Source organism: Nestor notabilis, unplaced genomic scaffold (assembly GCF_000696875.1).
Source record: "Nestor notabilis isolate BGI_N333 unplaced genomic scaffold, ASM69687v1 scaffold28142, whole genome shotgun sequence".
NCBI classification, from domain to species: Eukaryota; Metazoa; Chordata; class Aves; order Psittaciformes; family Psittacidae; genus Nestor; species Nestor notabilis.
In genome coordinates, this window is record NW_009919173.1 from 24123 (window position 1) to 44134 (window position 20012).

Sequence of the window (20012 nt, forward strand, 5' to 3'; positions counted from 1 at the left end):
TTGGGACATGACTGTATGTTTCTTTACTCAAAAGGCTTATGTACAAATACGTTATTCTCAGCAGAATTCACGGCCTTTGAGTTAATCTTGCTCCTGTTCTGTGTAGCTTCTCGACTGCTCTAGTTTAACTTGATGGGGGTTATTTTAGTAAGTTACAGTATTTCTCTTGACTGACTCCAAATGACACTCTGCTGATAAAAATCTTGAAAGTTCTCTCTGTCATTTAAAATACAACAATACTTCATGTACACTAAAGTAATAGTCACTTTCTTTTGCTTTTGGACTTTTTGTGTTGAAGTTTCATATTCTAATACAGACCTGACTACTCTGCGCCTGGGACTTGGGCATTTTGTAAAATGCCAGCTCAATTTTTAGAGTAAGATGATATAAAGCACTAATATTAATTTCTGGGGTTTGTTGTTTTTGTTTGGGGGGTGGTGTCGTGTGTGGCTTTCTCCTTTTTATTTTTTTTTCCCTTTCCAGGCCTGGTTCTTGCTATTTTTAGAAGTTTCCACTGTTATAATTTGGAGCTGTACAGTTTTCTGGTTCTGATGACAAAATAGATCAGTTTTGGATAGTCTTATCATGTGACCTCTATTGATGTTTCAAACTTGTGTCTTCAGTTTCAAAGACTACATTATAAATTTTACATCGAGGCACATATTCTTACAAGATTAGCTCAGAAGAATTGACAGACAACTCCTATATTTCTATGGAAAAATAACATTGAAGGTATTTCTTTAACTCATTTGTAGTCGAGTGGGCAAATTTCATCTATATAATTGATATATAATATATGATAGGAACTAATAATATTATTGTCAAAATCTTCAGCATTGGGTTAAATCTGTGGAATGTTTTTAAACAAAATATACAAATACATAATTCCATGAAATGATATGCAAAACTTCTTAGTTTAAATCCTGACCTGCAGATGACCTTCAAATTAAGAAGACCTCAGTGCTTTATCAGAGCAGATGTTAAAAGGGCAAGGTCCCAAGCTCCATATATATATATAATAAGTAACGGACTCTAGAATGCCTTTTAAATGGATTATGTTAATTCTGATCTTAGAGACAGCAGTCAAAAACCTTCCAGATGAGCTAACAGTGTTCTGATAAGCTGATCTGTATAATTTAAATAAAACCCTTTTATACGATTTTGATGCTATTATGGTTTTATTCCCCAGAAGTCTCACCATGTGGCACTCCTGGTCACTTAGTATTTAAAAAAACAAAACCCATACTCATAAAACCTCCAGACCCCCTCTTATCTGCAACATTCCGGATGCCTTATGTATATTTTATATAAAGCAAGTATATAATAAACAAAAGCTCCTAATTTACACTTGAAAACTCTTTATTTGCAGTCTCCTGAAAGCAGTTGTGTTCTGGAATAAAAGAGAAGATTTCCTCCCTTTCCCCCCATCCTCCAGCTATGATGATTTCTTAGCTTTGAAATGTCTTTATTGAGAAAATTCAAAAGAATGTGTTGAATTCAGAGTGAAACAAAAAGTTACAACTGTAGTATTAATAATTTATTATTGTTTGTCTATGGAAGGAGAGACAGCAACTTGAATTTTGTTTCACTTTGAAAGTGTTTACTAACCGTATCTACAAAGTAATATTCAGAAGCAGAAGAACTGGAAAGGACACTTTTCCAGATTTTCTTGAACATTTGAAGGGACTTTGCTCATATTCAGCTTTTTCCTTTCAAAATGATTTGGTAATTTTCTAGTACTGATTGTGTAGGACTTTCAGGAAGAAAAAGGAACTAAAGTTACAAAATAAAAAGCTAAATAATGGGCTAAGGATATTACTCTGTATTTGTGGAAAGAAAGGCTTGGCGCTATCAGAAAGTTAGTTCAGTCTGATTTCAAGTTTTCTACTTCATTCAAAACCAAGCTAGAAAGCACCACTTCACCTTATTCTGTTCTAATAAGTAAAACTAAATGCATTTTTCCAAAAGCCTCCTGGGCTGAGTGGTGAGAATACTGCGTAGAGGAAGATTGTTGTCACATCCACAACTAATTGCTGTCCTATTCATGTTTAACCTGTTTCACGCACCTCTCTTTAAAATGTTGTTGAGATCAAAGATTTGTTGATCGTAGTATTTCTGTTTATTGCCTTCTTAGTTTAGCTGTCTATCTCAGAATTGGCCCACTTTTATTTTGCTTCATCTTTTCAATAAAGTAAAAAGTTTCTCAAGCATTCTTCCTTATGAGCCTGTATGACATTTGAAAATGAAATAGAGAAAGATATTGACTTCAAGAACAGGCATAAAAGAGTTTGACTCAGCTCTGAATCATCAGTTGTGCTGTTCATCTCTCTGTAAGAGGAAGCATGGAAAACCAATTTCTCTCAGTCAAACTTTCCTTCTTTCAATGTTTCTGTACATCAACTGAAAGCATCAAAATCTTGGTTATATGCTACAGGCCTGAAGTTGGTAAATGGTTTTAGCAAGTATGTCTTGGCCCCACAACCCCTTAGTTTTGAGTATTTCTTTGAACTCATTGTCTCTTACGTGAAATTTCACAACACAGTTATAGCTACGTTATAGTACAATATCTGCATAGTGTATGGACATGAGAGAGAGTATTGCTTGGTGTTCTATTTTTCCCCCTGTCAGGCTGTATCTTCCATATTTCTGCTACAAATAGTCTGTAGGCTAACAGAACACAAAAGAATAAAGAAAATTATGGAGTCTTTGTTGTTTTGTTGGTGGTGGTGGGGTTTTTTTGGGTTTTGGTTTTTTTTTTTTTGTTTTAAAAAAAAACCTCTGACCTTAATGCTTGTTCAAAGTAGTCATTTTCTTAGTAGGATATACTGTATTTTGTCAGAAAAGTAAATAGATTCATGGTTTACAGCAAAATATGATACATTGCTGGAAAAAATATCACATGAGCTAAGCTATACATGTCTTTTCCAGCTAAGGGTGGTGGAAAGAGGGTGGGTGTGGATGTGTGTTACATGTTCACATATACCTAAAGAAGGCAGATACATGCAGGCACACTTTTGGAAAATTTTTTGCGTTGTTTGGTGCATATACTGCAATGTTGGGTGACTGGCAATTCGTGTTTCAGAAAAAAGAACCAATAAAATACCCAAATAAAGTCGATCTAGAAGGGGAGATAATTGTTATGACTTCACTGCCTGCGTTTGGCAGGATGCTCCATGTGATGTTAGGACTCATGGCCAGGTTGGATGGGACCTTGAGCAACCTGTCTAGTGGAATGTATCCTCGCCCATGGTATGGGGGTTATAAATAGATGATCTTTAAGGTCCCTTCCAAATCAAGGCATTCTATGATTCCATGGTTCTATGACTCTATTGATCAGAATAGCTAATACCATAGGAGCTTACTTAAAAATTTGACTTGATCGAGTCATTCTGACAGTTCAATGTTTTTTTCCAAACTAAAGTGTTCTATGAGTCACCTTTTTTTTATTTATTTATTTTTCTAAGAACAGACAAACTTCAATAGATGTATATTGATTGCATGCCTGGTACTGATACCCTATATTTGATAAACATTTTATTAAATTTTTTAGAAGAGGCTACATAATTTGATTTTAATCTCTTTGTAGATACTATTCTGCTTTAAAAACAATGGAACAGCTAGAAAATCTGTATCTTCCTAGAGTTAGCCAATACCGGTTTTGCCAGATAATGATAGAAAATCTTCCAAAACTGCGTGAAGAAATAAAAGAAATATCAATGTCAGATCTAAAGGATTTCTTGGAAAGTATTCGAAAGCATTCTGACAGAATTGGGGAAACTGCCATGAAGCAGGTAAGCTGACCTAACAGGATCATGTCAGTTCTATTATCTACTGAAAATATCAGTGTCTTAGTCTTGGGTTAGCCCAAACATTTATCTAAGGATTGTTGTCATCACATAGACCTTTGAGTAAAGATGGAGAACTGTGAAATGCTTGCTAACATCTTGGGTAACACTTTCTGGACAAGAAGTTGTCAATTCTAGTGTTCCCTACAGGAACACTAACACAGGAAGAAGCAGTGTGACATCTCGGTGTCATCAAACTTTCTTTCCAAATTTGTATCTGTGTCCTAGACAAGAAGTAGTTTCCTCCCTGGAAAAGGAAGGAGAAATGCTGTGTATCTCAAGTTATGAAAAACAGTGAAATACTTTGGGTAGTCAACTCCTAGACTCAGCAGCTACTACACCAAAGTGAAGAGTAGCCTATCTGGCCAACTGGCAAAGATGAGTAAGACTAAAAGAAATGTTGAGGTAACTGCCTAGTTCTTTCTAAAGTACCTCTAATACAGAGGACTGAGATGAGAACCAGAAGGAGACTGGGACAGCTGAAGCCCTTGCATCATCCATCACAAAATAATCTGCCACTGTCACTGCGTGAGCTTTAAAGAAGTTAATGCCTTGAAATATATTTGGAGACCAAATAAAGTTTTTGTTTGATTTTTTTTTTTTTTTTTTTGGGTAGATTTCAGGGTCGGTTGCCACTTCGTCATATAAGGTTCTTGTAAAAAGAAGTATTGATTATTATAGATTAAACTTAATTGCAAGATTATACTGTGCTATCTTGTTGCATTTCTTTCAGTAGTAAGAACAAGAAGCATTTGGCTTCTGCAGCTGGCTGTTCACCAAGGCTTAACTGAAGACAACAAACAAATAGCTGGAAAATCTGTGATAACTACTTCATTTAAATATTGATTCTCTGTTTGCACTTTAGGATCAGGAAAATCACAGATTACTTTTTACTTAGATAAAAGGAAGAAGTTCTTCACAGTGAGGATGGTGAGGCACTGGGATAGGTTGCCCAAGGAAGTTGTGAATGCTCCAACCCTGGCGGTATTCAAGGCCAGGTTGGACAGAGCCTTTGGCGACACAGTTTAGTGTGTGGTGTCCCTGCTCATGGCAGGGGCGTTGGAACTAGATGATCTTAAGGTCCTTTCCAACCCTGACTATTCTATGATTCTATGAAATTTTTCTACTTTTAAAATTGTGTTCTGCAGATTAGGGAAAAATTATGCAGAAAAAAGGTACTGAACTCATTTATCATCCCAAAATGATTAAAGACAGAATAATTGGTGTAGGCTGAGATATAGAATGCATATATTTTACAGTTATATTGATGTGTGTTCAGTAGCACCACCTGTTTTTCATGTCATAGCATATACTCATCAGTGATGAAATTTGCATTACATCCCTCTTTATTGGTACTACTCTTAAAACAGGCACAGCAGCAGAAAACCTTTAGTACCTCTCTTCAGAAGCAGAATAATGTAAACTATGGTCGGAATATGCATTTAGGTAGAAGCAGAATTCTGGAATCCAAGAATGAAATTACATTGAAGAGAACGTTTGAAGAAGATGATGAACATGAAGAAGAGGTAACTTTATACTAAATCATTATGTCTCATTTGAAGTGAATTTTGTAGATTTATTGAACAAAACTTGCAGTGTGCTGCCTGTAGATAGTCAATATAATCAGGAAGAACCAGAGGATACCTTCAAGTGACACCAGTCTAGATTAGCATTTTAAGGGGAAAAATAGTGCCAAAATATTAGTTGTATTAATGCTAGCTTTAGCATCATGTTTGGGGACATTTAACTGGATAGAATTTATATTACTAGGGGGTTCAGTTACAATTTACTTTACACATTACCTGCCCACTGTAAATGATATGTGGCCCACTGGATTATTCTACTATTGCTAAAGCCAGCATTCCTGTGTTGACGACTTCAGCTTGTGTTAGATCTTTTTCAACTACCAAATATTTAGTAGTCATAAATGGAATAAACCAGTGAGTATTTCAGACCTTTAAATATGGTACTTTGAAAACACAGTGAAAGGATTGCAGTCTTGTAACACAAATAAAATCTAGTACTGTAGTACAAAGGGAGGGGAGAGTCAAGCAATTAATTTGCAAGCAACTAATTATGTGATAGAACCCATCTATTTTGGGGTCCTTATTAAGTGGACAAGTTCTGTTGGTAATGTATCACATTTTGCAGATTATATGCTGCTTATGCTTTATGTACTTTTCTTTTTCCTTTCCTTCTTTAGGTGTTAACTGCCCAAGATCTTGTAGACTTTTCTCCAGTCTATAGATGTTTGCACATTTACTCTGTTTTGGTATGTATTAAGGTGACCTCAAAAAGATATTTTACTTTTTGAAGTTGAATGTTCGCTTTCATATTTTTCAACTGTAATAGTTCACAAGCAAGCAAGTGTATTGCTTCTAGTAGTAGTAATTCTGGATGGGCCAGCTGAGATGGGTAGAGTATGGATACTCATGGTGTGACTGCATGTTTTATTTTATATACATAATGAGGGACACACAAGATGTTAATTACTTAAGTGTTCTTAAACATATGTGTAAAATACGCATATCTGCCTGAATAGTGGTATCACTGCTTTTGCAGTTCCCCTAAGTGTTCCATGCTACCCAAATGTCTGGGGGGATATGATCAATATTACAAAATGTAGGAATATTCAGTCTGAATCTTGTGGAAATTAGAATAATAAAGCAAAATAGCAAGCAAAAACTGGATATTGTTAGAGGCTGTGTCATATTTTACATCTCCATTTTTGGTGTGGATTTGAGATCAGCTGCACTTTTTCACTTATGTCAGGACTGAGTAGAGAATTAGAATTCAGTAATAGCTTTGTGCACCTGAAAACTGCATTGACTGTTTGGTCTCGAGGTGAATGGTTAGTATGTCTGATCAGTATGTGTTAGTAGCACACTGTGTAAAATTGTGCTGCAACCAAAAGTGTTCTAGAAAATTTGTATATCAGTTTCAAGTGGGGTTTTTTTGGTTTTAAGCAAAGTCTCTTTTTCACTTTTAGATTTTGTTAGGTTAACAATATTTCTAAATATGATGAAATTGTCATTATAAACTTAAAATACTAAATTTAAACTTTCTTTTTATATTTTATAAAGGAGTTAGGTAAGTAATGCTGGCTTAGTAATATACAATCTCTGTGATAATTTGATTTGAAGATTTTTATAGGAAGTCCAAGTAACGGAATTCTAAATAGCACTGGCCTAATAATAGGCTCATGAAGTTAAAAAAAAAACCTTTCAAAAAATGCTAAGCTGCTTTATTCTGCTTGCATACAAATTACATTGCATTCAGTAGGTAGATGAGTCAATGAAATCAACTGATTTCAAATGAACAGATGGTTTCTACTGAATGGTCATCTTAATGAGATGAGTAGGATGTTACATGAATTCCTCACAATGTAATCGTTAGGCACAGAGTGCATTGTATTTTAAGGACCATGATAGGAGAAAAATCCAAATCCACACTCATTATGTTTATCAATTCCAAAGAGAATAAAAAAATATTAAACGTCGTGTATTTTTCCTCAGGCAAAACTAATGCAGGCAGTGTTAAGATGTATCATATATTCACGGAAATGTTTTGGTAATTTAACTTTACAATACAACTTTACAGTTAGTTTCTTGAATAATGTAGAGAAACATTTTAGGAGACAACGGGTTTCAGTTACAGAGTAACAGGTAATATACCTGTGGTATAAAACCATAAATATTGTTTAAAATGCGTAATACTGTTTGACAAAATGTAGGCACATGAGCAAAATTCTTATTTACAGTACATTCTGTAGGTTACTTCAAAAAATAAAAAGGTGATTCCTGCATATTTCATGCACACAAAAATTCACTGGTGTCAGCTGGAGGTCTACGTGTGAAGTAAAAGCGAAATATGTGGCTTAGTTTAAGAGAATTCTACCCTTAGTTTAAGAAATGTCTTTTTCATACTGAAACAGTGCTCCTGTTTTAACTAGTTTTGTCTTCTTTTAGGGTGATGGAGAAATATTTGAAAATTACTACAGAAAACAAAGGAGGAAACAAGCAAGATTAGTTCTGCAGCCACAGTCAAGCATGGTAACCAATGCTTTTGGTTTTGCGTTGACTTGGGTTGTAGCTAATACTTAGTAGTATTTTTATTCCTAAACTTTTTTTTTTTTTTTCACTGAAAGCATGAAACAGTAGAAGGCTATAGAAGGTACTTCAGCCAAATTGTAGGGTAAGTTTTCTAAATGAAGATTTATTTCATTTTTACTATATTGATTCTGTTCTCCCATGGTCCAAAAACTTTCTTCTGCAAGATTCAGTTTCTGCACAAATCATGTGGGTGGTTGTTGCTGGGTCTGAATGGGGAAAAGCACCCAGATCCTACTAGTATAGTGCCCCACAAGGACACTCCAGCAGCCTGGGCTCCAGCTGGCATGAAACAAACTTTTCGCATTTTGTCTTTGTGCTGGGCAAAACAGAACAGCAGACCTATCAAAGTGTCACTGCTCAGTTGGGGAAGGATATAACTATGCTTGTGTGTGAACGGGCAGAATTTGTTCTAATATTAGAAAACTTAATAATTTAAGTGTTATTTTGGTTTAGCTTCTTTGTAGTAGAAGACCACATTTTACATGTAACCCAAGGATTGGTAACAAGAACATATACTGATGAACTCTGGAACATGGCCCTTTCCAAGATCATTGCTGTTCTTAGAACACATTCAGTAAGTGAGAAGTTTTATCAGTGTTGCAGTTTAAATCATCTTACTTCAGAATTCTGTGTATTTAAAGCTGGGATAGTAACAAAGTGAAAAATTACACCCCTCTCATGTTTTCTTTTCCTTGTGATTAAAAATTGCTCAGATTTGGGAGGAAGCCTGCCAAGCTTTTGTTTTTCCCAACAGTATCAGGCTGTGATCCGCAGCCATGGGCTATTTGCATAATCCTTCACTGATTTACAACTCACTGGGTCTTCCAAACCTTCTCTTAGTCCAGCAGTTTAGAATATGCAGAGTTAATCTGCTGTTATTATTGCAATCCTTCCTCATTAGTCTCAACTGACCTCTTCATTAGATCAGATTGAATAGTTCAGCACTGAAAGCACCACCAGGAAATAGTTCCTAATTATCATTCCAAATGCAGTGTTTCCAAAATAAACTCCACCAGCAAAACCCTTGGAGCTCTCTCTTCAATGCTGTAGTAGTAATATGTTTATGTTGAAATAAAACTATTAGAAAAAAATCTTTATCAATTGAGTATTTCAGTACATACAAAGTGTCTCATAAAGTTACATTTCTACCTTAGCTCCAATGATGCTGGATAGCTGCATGATATTTCTTATTCCTCTGTGAAAATCAGTGGAATACCGTTGTTCCCTCTGACTAAGAGTAAATTGCTTCAGAGTTTACTATTGGTATAACTTTTACTATCAGAAAAAATAGAAGAGTTTTTTCTTTCCCTTTTTATTATTTGCTAGAAGCAGTTCATTTATGGAGGGTTATTTTAATTTTCATTACAATTGATCTTTAATTCAAGGAATATTTTACATTCCATATATACTGAGTAAAAATTGGGAAAAAGTTCAGATTGAAACTATAGTTTTATCATAGGAACTTCACTGATCAGTGGTACACAAGATATTCTCATACTTTTTAATTCATTTTAGAGGATATATTCAGCATTTATTTAAGCTAAATGTTTTACAAGGTAATTGTCTGTGTATGGATTTATACACCTATGTAAGAATATGGGAATTTAAGGAGTAAAAGTAATGTAATCTCTTAAGAATTCTTCAATATCTTCTCATGTAGTTGATCGCTATTTCTTCTAAAAATTTATAACTCCCATCAAAATCAATTTTGTCATAATCTCATCCTACCATCATCCTAGTGCAGGCTAATGTTTAGGTAAATGTATGTTGTCTTATGAGGTATTCTAAACCAAACCCTTATTTTAATAAAGTATTCTGAAAGTATAAATTAAAGAAAGGTGAATCAGGTAGATAGACCCTAACCAATACTGTGTTCTTATGCTGCTTTACATTATTCTATTATAAAAATTTTTTCTTTATACTGTATTGCAAATAGTGAAACTGAGGTGAAATCCTTAGTTGTATGAGTTGACACCTCTGAAAATCAAATTTCAGTTATTTAGTAAATCACTTAGTCTTGACTTTTCACCATCAAATTTGTAATTTGAACTTATTTAGAAAGTATTTTATAGAGTTTTACCCATACAGCTGCGAGACTGAGGTGGCACAGTTAGCACTAATTAGATCCAGGCTTAGTGTTCAAAAGAATATCCTGTGGAAAACTCTTGACGTTGATGTAGCAAAGCATTTTGATGTATGCTTACGTTCAACTAAAATAAATGTAATTTGCTGATTTTGAATCTCAGTACAACATACTGATGTTTATTGAATCTCGTATTTTAGTTTACTTTTTTTGAGCTTTTATACTACTGATAGTTCATATAGAAATCTAACAACTACTTTTATGTAACTGGCCTGAATGAAGACAAGCGAGTCTAAGTTGTTTTTTACTAAAGCAGACAGTCAAGTAAAGAGATAAGGCTGAAGAGTTTAACCTTCTGTGCTAATATTCTTTGAAAACGTATGTCCCATGTTTTAAATCCTTTTAACTAAACCAGAATTTCTCACTTTCAGTCCTATTGCAGTGATCCTGACCTTGTTCTGGAACTGAAGAATCTCATTGTAGTATTTGCTGACACTTTGCAGGTACATACTCTAGTAGTAATTTAACTGAAATACTTAGTTAGATTTTTCCTTTAGGTAAGTGCAATGCTTTGGCTTTTCCTGAATCATATATATGAATCAAGAGGAAAATTAAACAGTAGCATTTTAAAAATATATGTATTACTTGCCCTGATAATACTGAAAAGGAGGAATCAAGTAAATGTATGCATTCTGGGCTATCCTGCTAGCATCCAGTTATTTGTACCTGTGCAAAATTAATGTTAACTTTATAATCTGTGTACATTTTGTCTTTTATAAATGCTTTACTTCTGATCTTAAGCAAGAATAACATTCCAGTTACTATTAACTCTTTAGCTGAAAGAGCAAATTAACATCATTGGCAAGTATTCTTACAATGTTTAACAGACTGATAGAAAAGACTAGTTATGTGCATAAATAGCAAGTTAAAATGTTGCAGCGAAATAGGACAAATTTCTGCTTGAAAACTGAAAGCATAGGATAAAGTATTAGCTAAGAATTTAATATATACTCTTCTAATTATACTGTTGTGTTTGAAGTACTATAATTGCCATATAGAACTGACAAGATTGAATGAGAAGTCTCATCTTCATCTCAGAGCCATGAAGTTATGTGATACAAACTGAGTGTATTAGTTATTGAATTATCTACTCTTTTCATTTTTATACTTTAGGGCTATGGTTTTCCTGTGAACCGACTATTTGATCTTTTATTTGAGATAAGAGACCAATACAATGAGACACTTCTTAAAAAGTGGTCTGGATTGTTCAGGTTAGTATTTCAAAATAATTGTGCCTTTTGTATTGCACCTATTGTTTTTGTCTAACTTACAGGTTTTTTGATAGTGTAATTCTGGAAGAATCGATTAACTCAGTATTGTGTATGAATTTCAGGTTGGACAGGACTAAGATATTCATCACATGTAACTAATACTTAGAAGAGCCATCGAGTACTGCTTCTGTAGTTAATGGAGAGAAGGAAGGTCTCCAAAGGGACATTACTGGAGAAACATGCAGGAGAAAGTCGTCTGTTTTTCTTCGTTAGGAACCTAGTAACACTAGGTTATTGCAATAGGGCATTAGGTTCCTAATGTAGGTTATCTTTGTTTAGAGCTAGCCTATACGTGTATCTCCCTGACAGACTACTGACATTGCCAGTACAATTTCGTGTTGGTTTTTTTGTTGGGTTTTTTATGCAGATTGGTGTCCACCTTTTCCTTGGAATTACTTGGTTGAGTAAATTGTAAATCCAGGAATGCAGCTACCTGGGGCTTTACTCCAAAGCCTGTTTACAGATTGGGTGTGATGACTTAATGTGCAGAAATTGCTTGCCATAAAATATGTTACATTGTAATACAGAAAACTTTAAAATTAAACTGAGCATTTCAGATTCTCAAGCTCTCTAGACTCTTAATCTAGAGTACAAATGACTAGTATAGCCATTTGACTAGTAGAAGAGTCCAGAGGGCACTTAAAACTGCAGCCACATGCCCAGTTGAAGTTCCCTGATTTATCTCCATGGGGCTATATGTAGCTCTGCTACCTAAGTGAGGCACTCTGAATATCTGCTTTATTGCAGGCAAAGTGTAGGCTACCATCTCATTATGGTTTACCCTGGGGTAGACAAGTTGATCTCAAGTTCTTTTGCTGTATTATGCTTTGTGTCATACATATCAAAATGCTTTCAGCTACTTTTCTGTGATTAGACACAATATAAAGAGCATATACAAGGTACTTTCATATTCATCTAAAAATAGTTTGGATGTCTGAAATTATGGCAAGTATAACTCATAAGTTTTTGAAGCTGCACATCTAAGTGTAGTAATAAAATCTATATTAATTTACATGTTTTAACACTGGCAAATAATGTAAATAAAGTTATATGTCCTTTTTTTTTTTCGCTTTAACTAATTCACCAGGGATATTTTTGAAGCAGACAACTACAGCCCTATTCCTGTAGCAAATGAAGAAGAATACAAAATAGTTATAAGCAAATTTCCTTTTCAAGATCCAGAACTTGATAAGGTAAGGAAAAGTTTTATGTTATTACACTTTGCTGAAATCCAGTTAAGGATACTTAGGACAGTAATGATTTTTGTAATTAAAAAGCAATTAAAATTTGAGAAGTTAGGTAGATTAAGAAGCTAAATAACCTTCTTTGTGTGTAATTATTTAGTCATAAGTAAACACGAGAATTAAAGCTTAGTAATTTGCTCTGATGTTTGAGTCAATAATGAAACCCATTGGTTTGTAAACAAATTAATACAGTATAATTGATATAATCTTTACATAATTATAATACAGTCTGTCTTTAGTTAAATTTTGTTGCCACTCACTGGGTTTAATAACCCATGTGCTGTAGTAGTGCAAAAACACATGTAAAACAAGGATCAGTTAGAGACAACAACTTTCATATTTCACTTTTGAAATTAATTATTTGTGTTTGAGCATGTGGGGCAAAATAAATGTGAAGCGACTGTAAATAATTCTGCTGTACTAGTGTTCCAATAGGATAGTTTTTGATAGCCTCAGCCATTCTTTCACTGGTGATTAATATGTTCTGCTGTTCAAATATGGTTTTGGTATTACAAATGAAGAAATAATAGGCTTATGATGGGGTCTGTAGAGGGGAACTAAATACAAGAACCACATGGTAATGGAAGTAACTTGCAGAAGGAAGCTAATTTATACATTGCTACAGATACCTGCAAAAGCAAAAAGATACTCTAATTCTATGATTCAGCAGATATCTAACAGGCAAATGTAGTACGCATGTTATTAATACAGTATTTCAATTAAGATGCCTATTTTCGGATAAGGCTCCAGAGTGCTTTCTGAATGCTTTCCACCATCAAATTCGTTTACCTGGGCATTATAATACTAACATAAGATAAACAGGATGGAAATCCTTTACAGTGTTGGAAGTGTGCTACAACCCTGGTATTATTTACTATGCCATATTTTGCTAATGAATTGCAGAGTTTTTAAACTTGCACTAAATAATTTCGTCTGCTAGCTTCTCTCACTCTGTCTGATGTATTAGCATGTGTGTATGGACATAATGTGAATGGGTATGTGTAGTTACACGTATGTATGATTAATACAAAGCTTTAGCTCTTATTTCACCAGAAGGAAAATGTACTCTCTGTACCCAACAATTTTCATTTTGGTTTATGACACAGAGAAGTATTTCTATTTCATAGTGAGCAGCACTTTTTGTAGGTGTTTTGTGTGCAGAATCTCACTGATGTTTAGTTTCTGGACTGGTGAGCTTGAAAGTAGAGCTGGGAATCAGGCTGGATTCTGTTCCAAACTTTATCACTGAGCAGCCATGTGGTGCTATGAAGTCACTTCACATTTCTCTGTCCCGGTTAATTCATCTGTAAAGCAGAGAAAACATTTTTTTTACATATATCTGAAAAGACCTTTGAAATCTGTATGTAAAGCAGAAGGGCATCATTAGAAATTATGCAGTCTGAGGTATTTTTTTCTTGTGTCCTAGCTATTTTTGTAGCAGTTTAGTTGACTTCAACCAAATTTAGCAAAGGGGTAGACATCTCAAAGATAATTGAGTTCTTGAAAGTTTTGTCAACTAGGCAGTGAAATAGAGGAGGAAGAATCATTAAGTATCCTTGTTGAAAGAAAGACTGCAGTGTTACCTCATGTGTTATTAGATAGCAGGGAATCCACAGGGAGGGGAAACTTTATGAATACTCCAACATCACTTCTATTGGTTGCTGTTTATAATCCTATCCACTTCAGTTCTCTGTTGTTGCCTCAGGCTATAAGGCACTGGGAGGTCCTATTGGATGGGTTAATTTAATCTACATTTTGATGTTTAAAAAAAAGAAAAAGAAGTGTAAGTTCAGGCTGGTTGATAGAAAGGAATAGACACCCCAGAGGGCTAATTCCATTTGATACATCTCTGATGCCTTTTACAGATTAAGAGGAATTTCACTTTTGAAAATGTCTATTTCTCCACATTTAGTATAAGAAGAGATAAATGTGAGTGAGTGCCTCATATTTAACTGTAGGTTAGGATGAATCACGCTCACATTTTACAGGTAAGTCTATCGTGGGAATTGCTTGCAGCACATCAGGAAGAATTGTCCTACATAGCAAATCCAATCTGAGTGGACAAACGAGTCTTGTCTGCACTCTGCTATTTAGATTGAATGTGCTGAACTATCATGGATTGATTATATCATCTAATTTTTCTCCTTTTCTGTATTTAGAAGTGAAACAATTGCTTGGAGCTTTTTGGGTTTTGTTTTTTTGTTTTGTTTTTTTTTTTTCTTTCTTGCTGCCTACTCTTATAATCAGTCAGAAAGTGTTTGTCCTCCTGTATTGGCCAGACACTGTAGAGGATAAAGAATTGCTTCTCCTAGATCACTGAATAGATGAAGGTTGAAACTCAAGCCCTGCTGACAGAATATTGTAATAGTCCAAAATAGTTGTATGTAATAGCACTTGTTTTATCTGTAAAAATTAGTTGCTTAAATCAGATGAACACATATTTGAAGTAAATTCTGTTGTTAAAAAAATGTTTGCTGTCGTTATTGAATGACATGAAAGCCTGGCACTTACACCACCTAATCTTAAATAAAGAAGTATGAATGGAAGAATGTCAAGCTAATCTGTTTTGTTCTGTTGTTTGGTTTTTCTTTTTTAATACATCGAGCTGCTGTTGATTAATGCTTTTGTCCTCCCAAATACAGTATCAGTTAACTGCTTTAGTTTTGTAAACCGTCAAGTGGAAGTAAATATATGATCTTAAATATACATGCCTAAATATTCTCAAGATACTTTGAAAACCTCAGATGTATTGAACTTCTCAAATGCTGCTTTTTTTTTTTTTTGGTGCTTCTTTCTTAGGCAAAAAAAAAAGTTTGCATTTTTTAATCTCTCGTCCCACTTACATCTATCTATTCAGATTAAAAGCAGGTTCAGACCATTTTTAATGTGTGCTTGTAAATTGCTTTCTATAGAAGGATCTTAAATTACTTAAAATCTCCAATCTTTATAATAATTTAAATAAGTGATAAAGTTCTGTGTCACTTATAAGCTATCTAATCAGATGTAGAAATCAGCTCAATACATACCACTGTCTGATGAAAGCAAGAAAAGCTTAAGGTAGATTAAAATACTGATAGTGTTAAATGGCTTTCTAATTGTTGTATTTAACATCAAGCTTTCCTTAGAATCAGTTTCAAGCATAAGATAGTATTATCTTTTATTTTCACAGCAATCCTTTCCAAAGAAGCTTCCAATGTCTCAGTCAGTGCCTCAGATTTATATCCAGGTTAAGGAATTTATTTATGCAAGCCTTAAATTTTCAGAGTCACTTCACCGCAGGTAAGCTTATAGTATCAGGAATGAGACCATAGGTATATATATATGTGACTATAACTTCCAGGTGACCTAAAAATATGCATTAAAATGAAAATGTATTTTCTTGTGTACTTGCTAGCTGGTTAATAATTTACATAGAATTAATATATTTAATTATTTCTATTTCATTTATTATTACCAATGCTATAATATACATTTCATATGTGTATATGTGTATCGTATACAATATGTCTATGTTGGTATGGGTGAACGTATCTTGGCATGGTAAGCAGTCTAAAACACTCTGGGGGTTTTTTAAACAGTATTGACTGGTTCATATAATCTGGGGATTTTATTTATTAGACAAAGCATATAAGATTGGAAAAATATACTTTGATACTGACCATTTCAGAAGTAATTGAGTAGCATCCCTGATTACTTCAGTCTTTTCCTTCTCTGTGCTTTAAGTTTCCTTAGCAATTATTTCTCCTGCAAGAAAACATACTGTCTGCCCACTCATTCCCTCTTCCATCCCACCTTTTTCAGGTGAAAAACATCACAGTTGTCCAATTTCCTTTCTTTTTGTGGCCTTCAAAAGCTTAGTTTTAATTGCATAAAATAACATTCACAGATCTGAAGTCTGGAAGGTATTTGTGGCCAGTCACTCACTTATACACCGTTAAAGATGTAAATGACTCGCTTTCAGACATTCTTAATTGATACTGTTTATAATTTACACATACTAATGAGCGCATGTTGACCTTTAGTAACTCATTAAAACCCACAAATTACTTTTTCCAAACTGCTGTGTCAATAAACATGTCCAGAATCTAAAAATAACAGATTTTACTTCAGTGTTGAAATTTAGTTAATGGATAATTTGGTAAGTGAAAGAGGTGTTGTGTGTGTTAGATCAGAAAAGTCTTGAAGCAACCAGAAATGTGAAAAGTTCCCTTTGTAGGGAAAAACAATTAAAATATTAAGAATTACTGTCAAAGTATTGTCATGTACAGCAGAGTTATAAAAATAAACTCATTTTTTTTTCAGTTCAACAGAAATAGATGATATGCTCAGAAAATCTACAAATTTGCTGCTTACAAGAACTCTAAGTAGTTGTTTACAGAACCTAATTAAAAAACCTCATATAGGTTTAACAGAGGTAAGTTTTAAAACTAAACTGTGCTTTTTAAGGCAATTAGTGCTAAAACTATTCTTGAAAATGTAGACATACTGTAGTATCAAGATCTGTGTAAAAAAACCAAGTAGTGTATCCTGTATGATAAACAGAGATTTGCAAGAAGATATGGCAAAGACTCTTACTTCTTTGATTCCATACAGAGCATGGTTTGTGTGTTCTGCTCATATATAGCAATTAGCAGCATGTTGTTAAGTTTCTTTTCTTCCTATAAAAAAAAGAAGAGGGGCATGGGAGAAAAACATGTGTAGAGAACATAAACTGTAAAGTTTCAGAGTAAACCTACTAGGTAAAGAAATCTAAAATCTCAAGCTCGCTCTAACACACTAAACTTTTTCTATAGTAATTGCAATTAGAATACTTTAGTAGGTTTGTGCATGTTGTTTTTTCATCAGGACTCTTGGTTTAATTTGTCTATTCAACAGAGTAAGAGAGGATGAGGCAGTGAATCACTGAACATTTGCTGTAGGTACATGCAATGTCAGGAGACAGCAGGTACCTTCTGAAACATGCTGAGAAGGACTTAGACTTTTGCTGTTAGAGCAGTATCATGTTGTACTGAATGCCATTTTTTGAACTGCAAGAACCTCTTGTATAGCTGAAATCAAGATGATGATGAGGAGGAAAAAGCTCTATAAATCATATATTGCCATGTTAGTAAGGCAAGCCATACAATTTTTGTATGTTCTTGAAGGAATATGTTCAAGGATATGAAAATAAATTCACTAGTATTTTTTGAGGTGTTTTGTTATCAAGTCAATATGTTTAATGAGAAAAATGTTAAAAAAATAAAACTAATTTTACCAAGCATTACATTGGCATTCACTAAAACAGAGAGTATGCAGTGAGAATTAAGATACAATATGATGATATCTCAGTTACAATGCATTATGTTATGTTGTCTAATTTGTGAACCTAATGTGAATGCAGGTCCTGCTTATAAAGACACTTGTACCGTTTAGAAGCAGGTTGTTACTGTTGCTGGGGGGGAAGGAGTTGACAACTTTATTTTTTAAATTTCCCCAACTTCAGAACGCATCATTCTGCTGACAATATTGTGAAATACTTTTTTTTTAATAGCAGGTTTTTTAAAAATATGTATTTAGGGTACAAATCAATGATTTGCTTTTGGCAATATATTTTCCTTTGTTAAGCTCTAATTCATCAATTGGATTTATTTCAGAGTAGGTGTCTGCAGTCTTCATTTTTAAAATGGCATCGTTTCTGTATAAACTATAGTATTACTCCTTAGTGATATTTGAAAACAAACTCAAAAGCTAACAGGTAATATGTGGTAACCTGAAACACTGTAATTATTTTGTAGTACCATTGTTTCTAAAAGAAATAACTATTTACAAAATCAAATGACAATGAGTGATACACAAGGGATTTTTACAAGGATTTTTGTCTCTTGTAGCTTGTTCAAATCATCATAAACACAACACACCTGGAACAAGCCTGTAAATACCTTGAGGATTTTATATCTAACATTACAAATATTTCACAAGTGACTGTTCACACTGCAAGACTTTATGGACTTTCTACATTTAAGGTAGGATATATGCCAGTTGTTGTATGTCTATTCTGAAAAGTTACATTAAAATCATCATAAATGAAACATTTTAAAACAGCAGGGGGTGAGGGCAAAGCTGCATGCTTTCTCATTTTTGACTCTAAAACAATTCTGAACAGTTCAGAATTCATTTGTAACACTGAGCAGATGAACATTGTTTTTTATGTTTTCAGTATGATCTGAAATATGTCAGCATGTAAGAAGCATCAACATTCTTTTTCAGATGCATCTTTAAGTTACAAAAGGACGAGCTAAACATAACTGCACCAGAAACTTTCATTAGATTAAGCTTTAGTTTGTGTAACATCCCCCCCTTTCTGAATGAAATCGAGCAAAACAGCTAGTTTAATCTAAAATATTTGTATTGTTTATTTCTATTTTACAATATCTTTTTTTTTATTTTCAAATTGTGTAATTTAGTAATATGAAAGCAATAACATGAAAGCAGTGTTAGGAATGTGCTACAACGCATAAATTATTTAGTTGTCTTTTATACAATTCCTATTTTATTTACATGTCCTGCCTATAGACAATAATATTTATTAAAATGATCATATGAACTTACTGTTTCTAATACATAGCAGCTGCTTATCTACACAAGCTGTATTTTCTCTGATATTTTCAGAAATGGCAGAAGTACTTAAGCTTATATCTCAAAAACTTAAATTAAATAATAGGTGTTGGACACCCAGCATAGATAATTGTAATTTCAATGGTTAGCATGGCAACACTGGTAAGCAAAGTAGAAAATAATCCTAAAATAAAAAAAGTTGTAGTTTTCTTTCTATATATGTCTCCTCACTTCATTAGTAGGTAAAGTTCTCCTAGTTGTTCTTGCATTTGTCTATATAAAAATTCTGATTTTGAAAAGAGGAAACTAAAGCAAAAAATAACAAGTACTTGTATAGCCATATCTGATGTCCTTGCAGAGCAAAAATCATATCCTTGTCTGTGAAGTCTCTCTCCATAAAATTATTTGAAAGGCCTTAGTCCTTGTTAGTTGTAAGGCAGACAGGTGTTAATGAGAAACCTGCACATAAATATTAAATTGCTGAAAACAACTTATACACATAATGTCAGATAACTCAAGATGACTGAGGCTTATCTCTAAGATAAATTAGTCAGAATTTTGATCGTTGCTTGGGCTGGTTTATGTCATGATGACCCTGGTAAGCTCCAACCCAAGACCCTAATAGCTGGACTAGCTATGCTGAGTGCTAGGTGATTTGGTTTCAGGCCACTGAACGGCCCTGCACCACAAATCCTCCTGTGCTGTGGCACTGGGGACCAGGGGTAGAGATGCTTACGAGATCCTTCATGCTCTGGTGGTGGTTGCGCACCAGGTACTTCTTTCAAGCATCAGGTAGTTCTGTC

The 20012-nt window shown here is 34.0% G+C and overlaps 1 protein-coding gene across 1 annotated transcript in view; it reads left to right on the forward strand.

Moving 5' to 3' along the window:
* EXOC6 (exocyst complex component 6) overlaps positions 1 to 18617 on the forward strand; it is a gene marked incomplete at its 3' end in the record, with an annotated part of 25804 nt that extends 7187 nt beyond the window's left edge. Inside the window, exons 5-16 of the mRNA XM_010010122.1 lie at positions 3587 to 3791; positions 5216 to 5371; positions 6049 to 6117; positions 7814 to 7897; positions 7993 to 8039; positions 8411 to 8531; positions 10472 to 10543; positions 11214 to 11311; positions 12459 to 12564; positions 15785 to 15894; positions 16918 to 17029; positions 18483 to 18617. Of these exons, the coding sequence (XP_010008424.1) occupies positions 3587 to 3791; positions 5216 to 5371; positions 6049 to 6117; positions 7814 to 7897; positions 7993 to 8039; positions 8411 to 8531; positions 10472 to 10543; positions 11214 to 11311; positions 12459 to 12564; positions 15785 to 15894; positions 16918 to 17029; positions 18483 to 18617 (1315 nt within the window). The remainder of the gene's footprint in view (positions 1 to 3586; positions 3792 to 5215; positions 5372 to 6048; positions 6118 to 7813; positions 7898 to 7992; positions 8040 to 8410; positions 8532 to 10471; positions 10544 to 11213; positions 11312 to 12458; positions 12565 to 15784; positions 15895 to 16917; positions 17030 to 18482) is intronic.
* Between the last annotated feature and the right edge of the window lie 1395 nt (positions 18618 to 20012).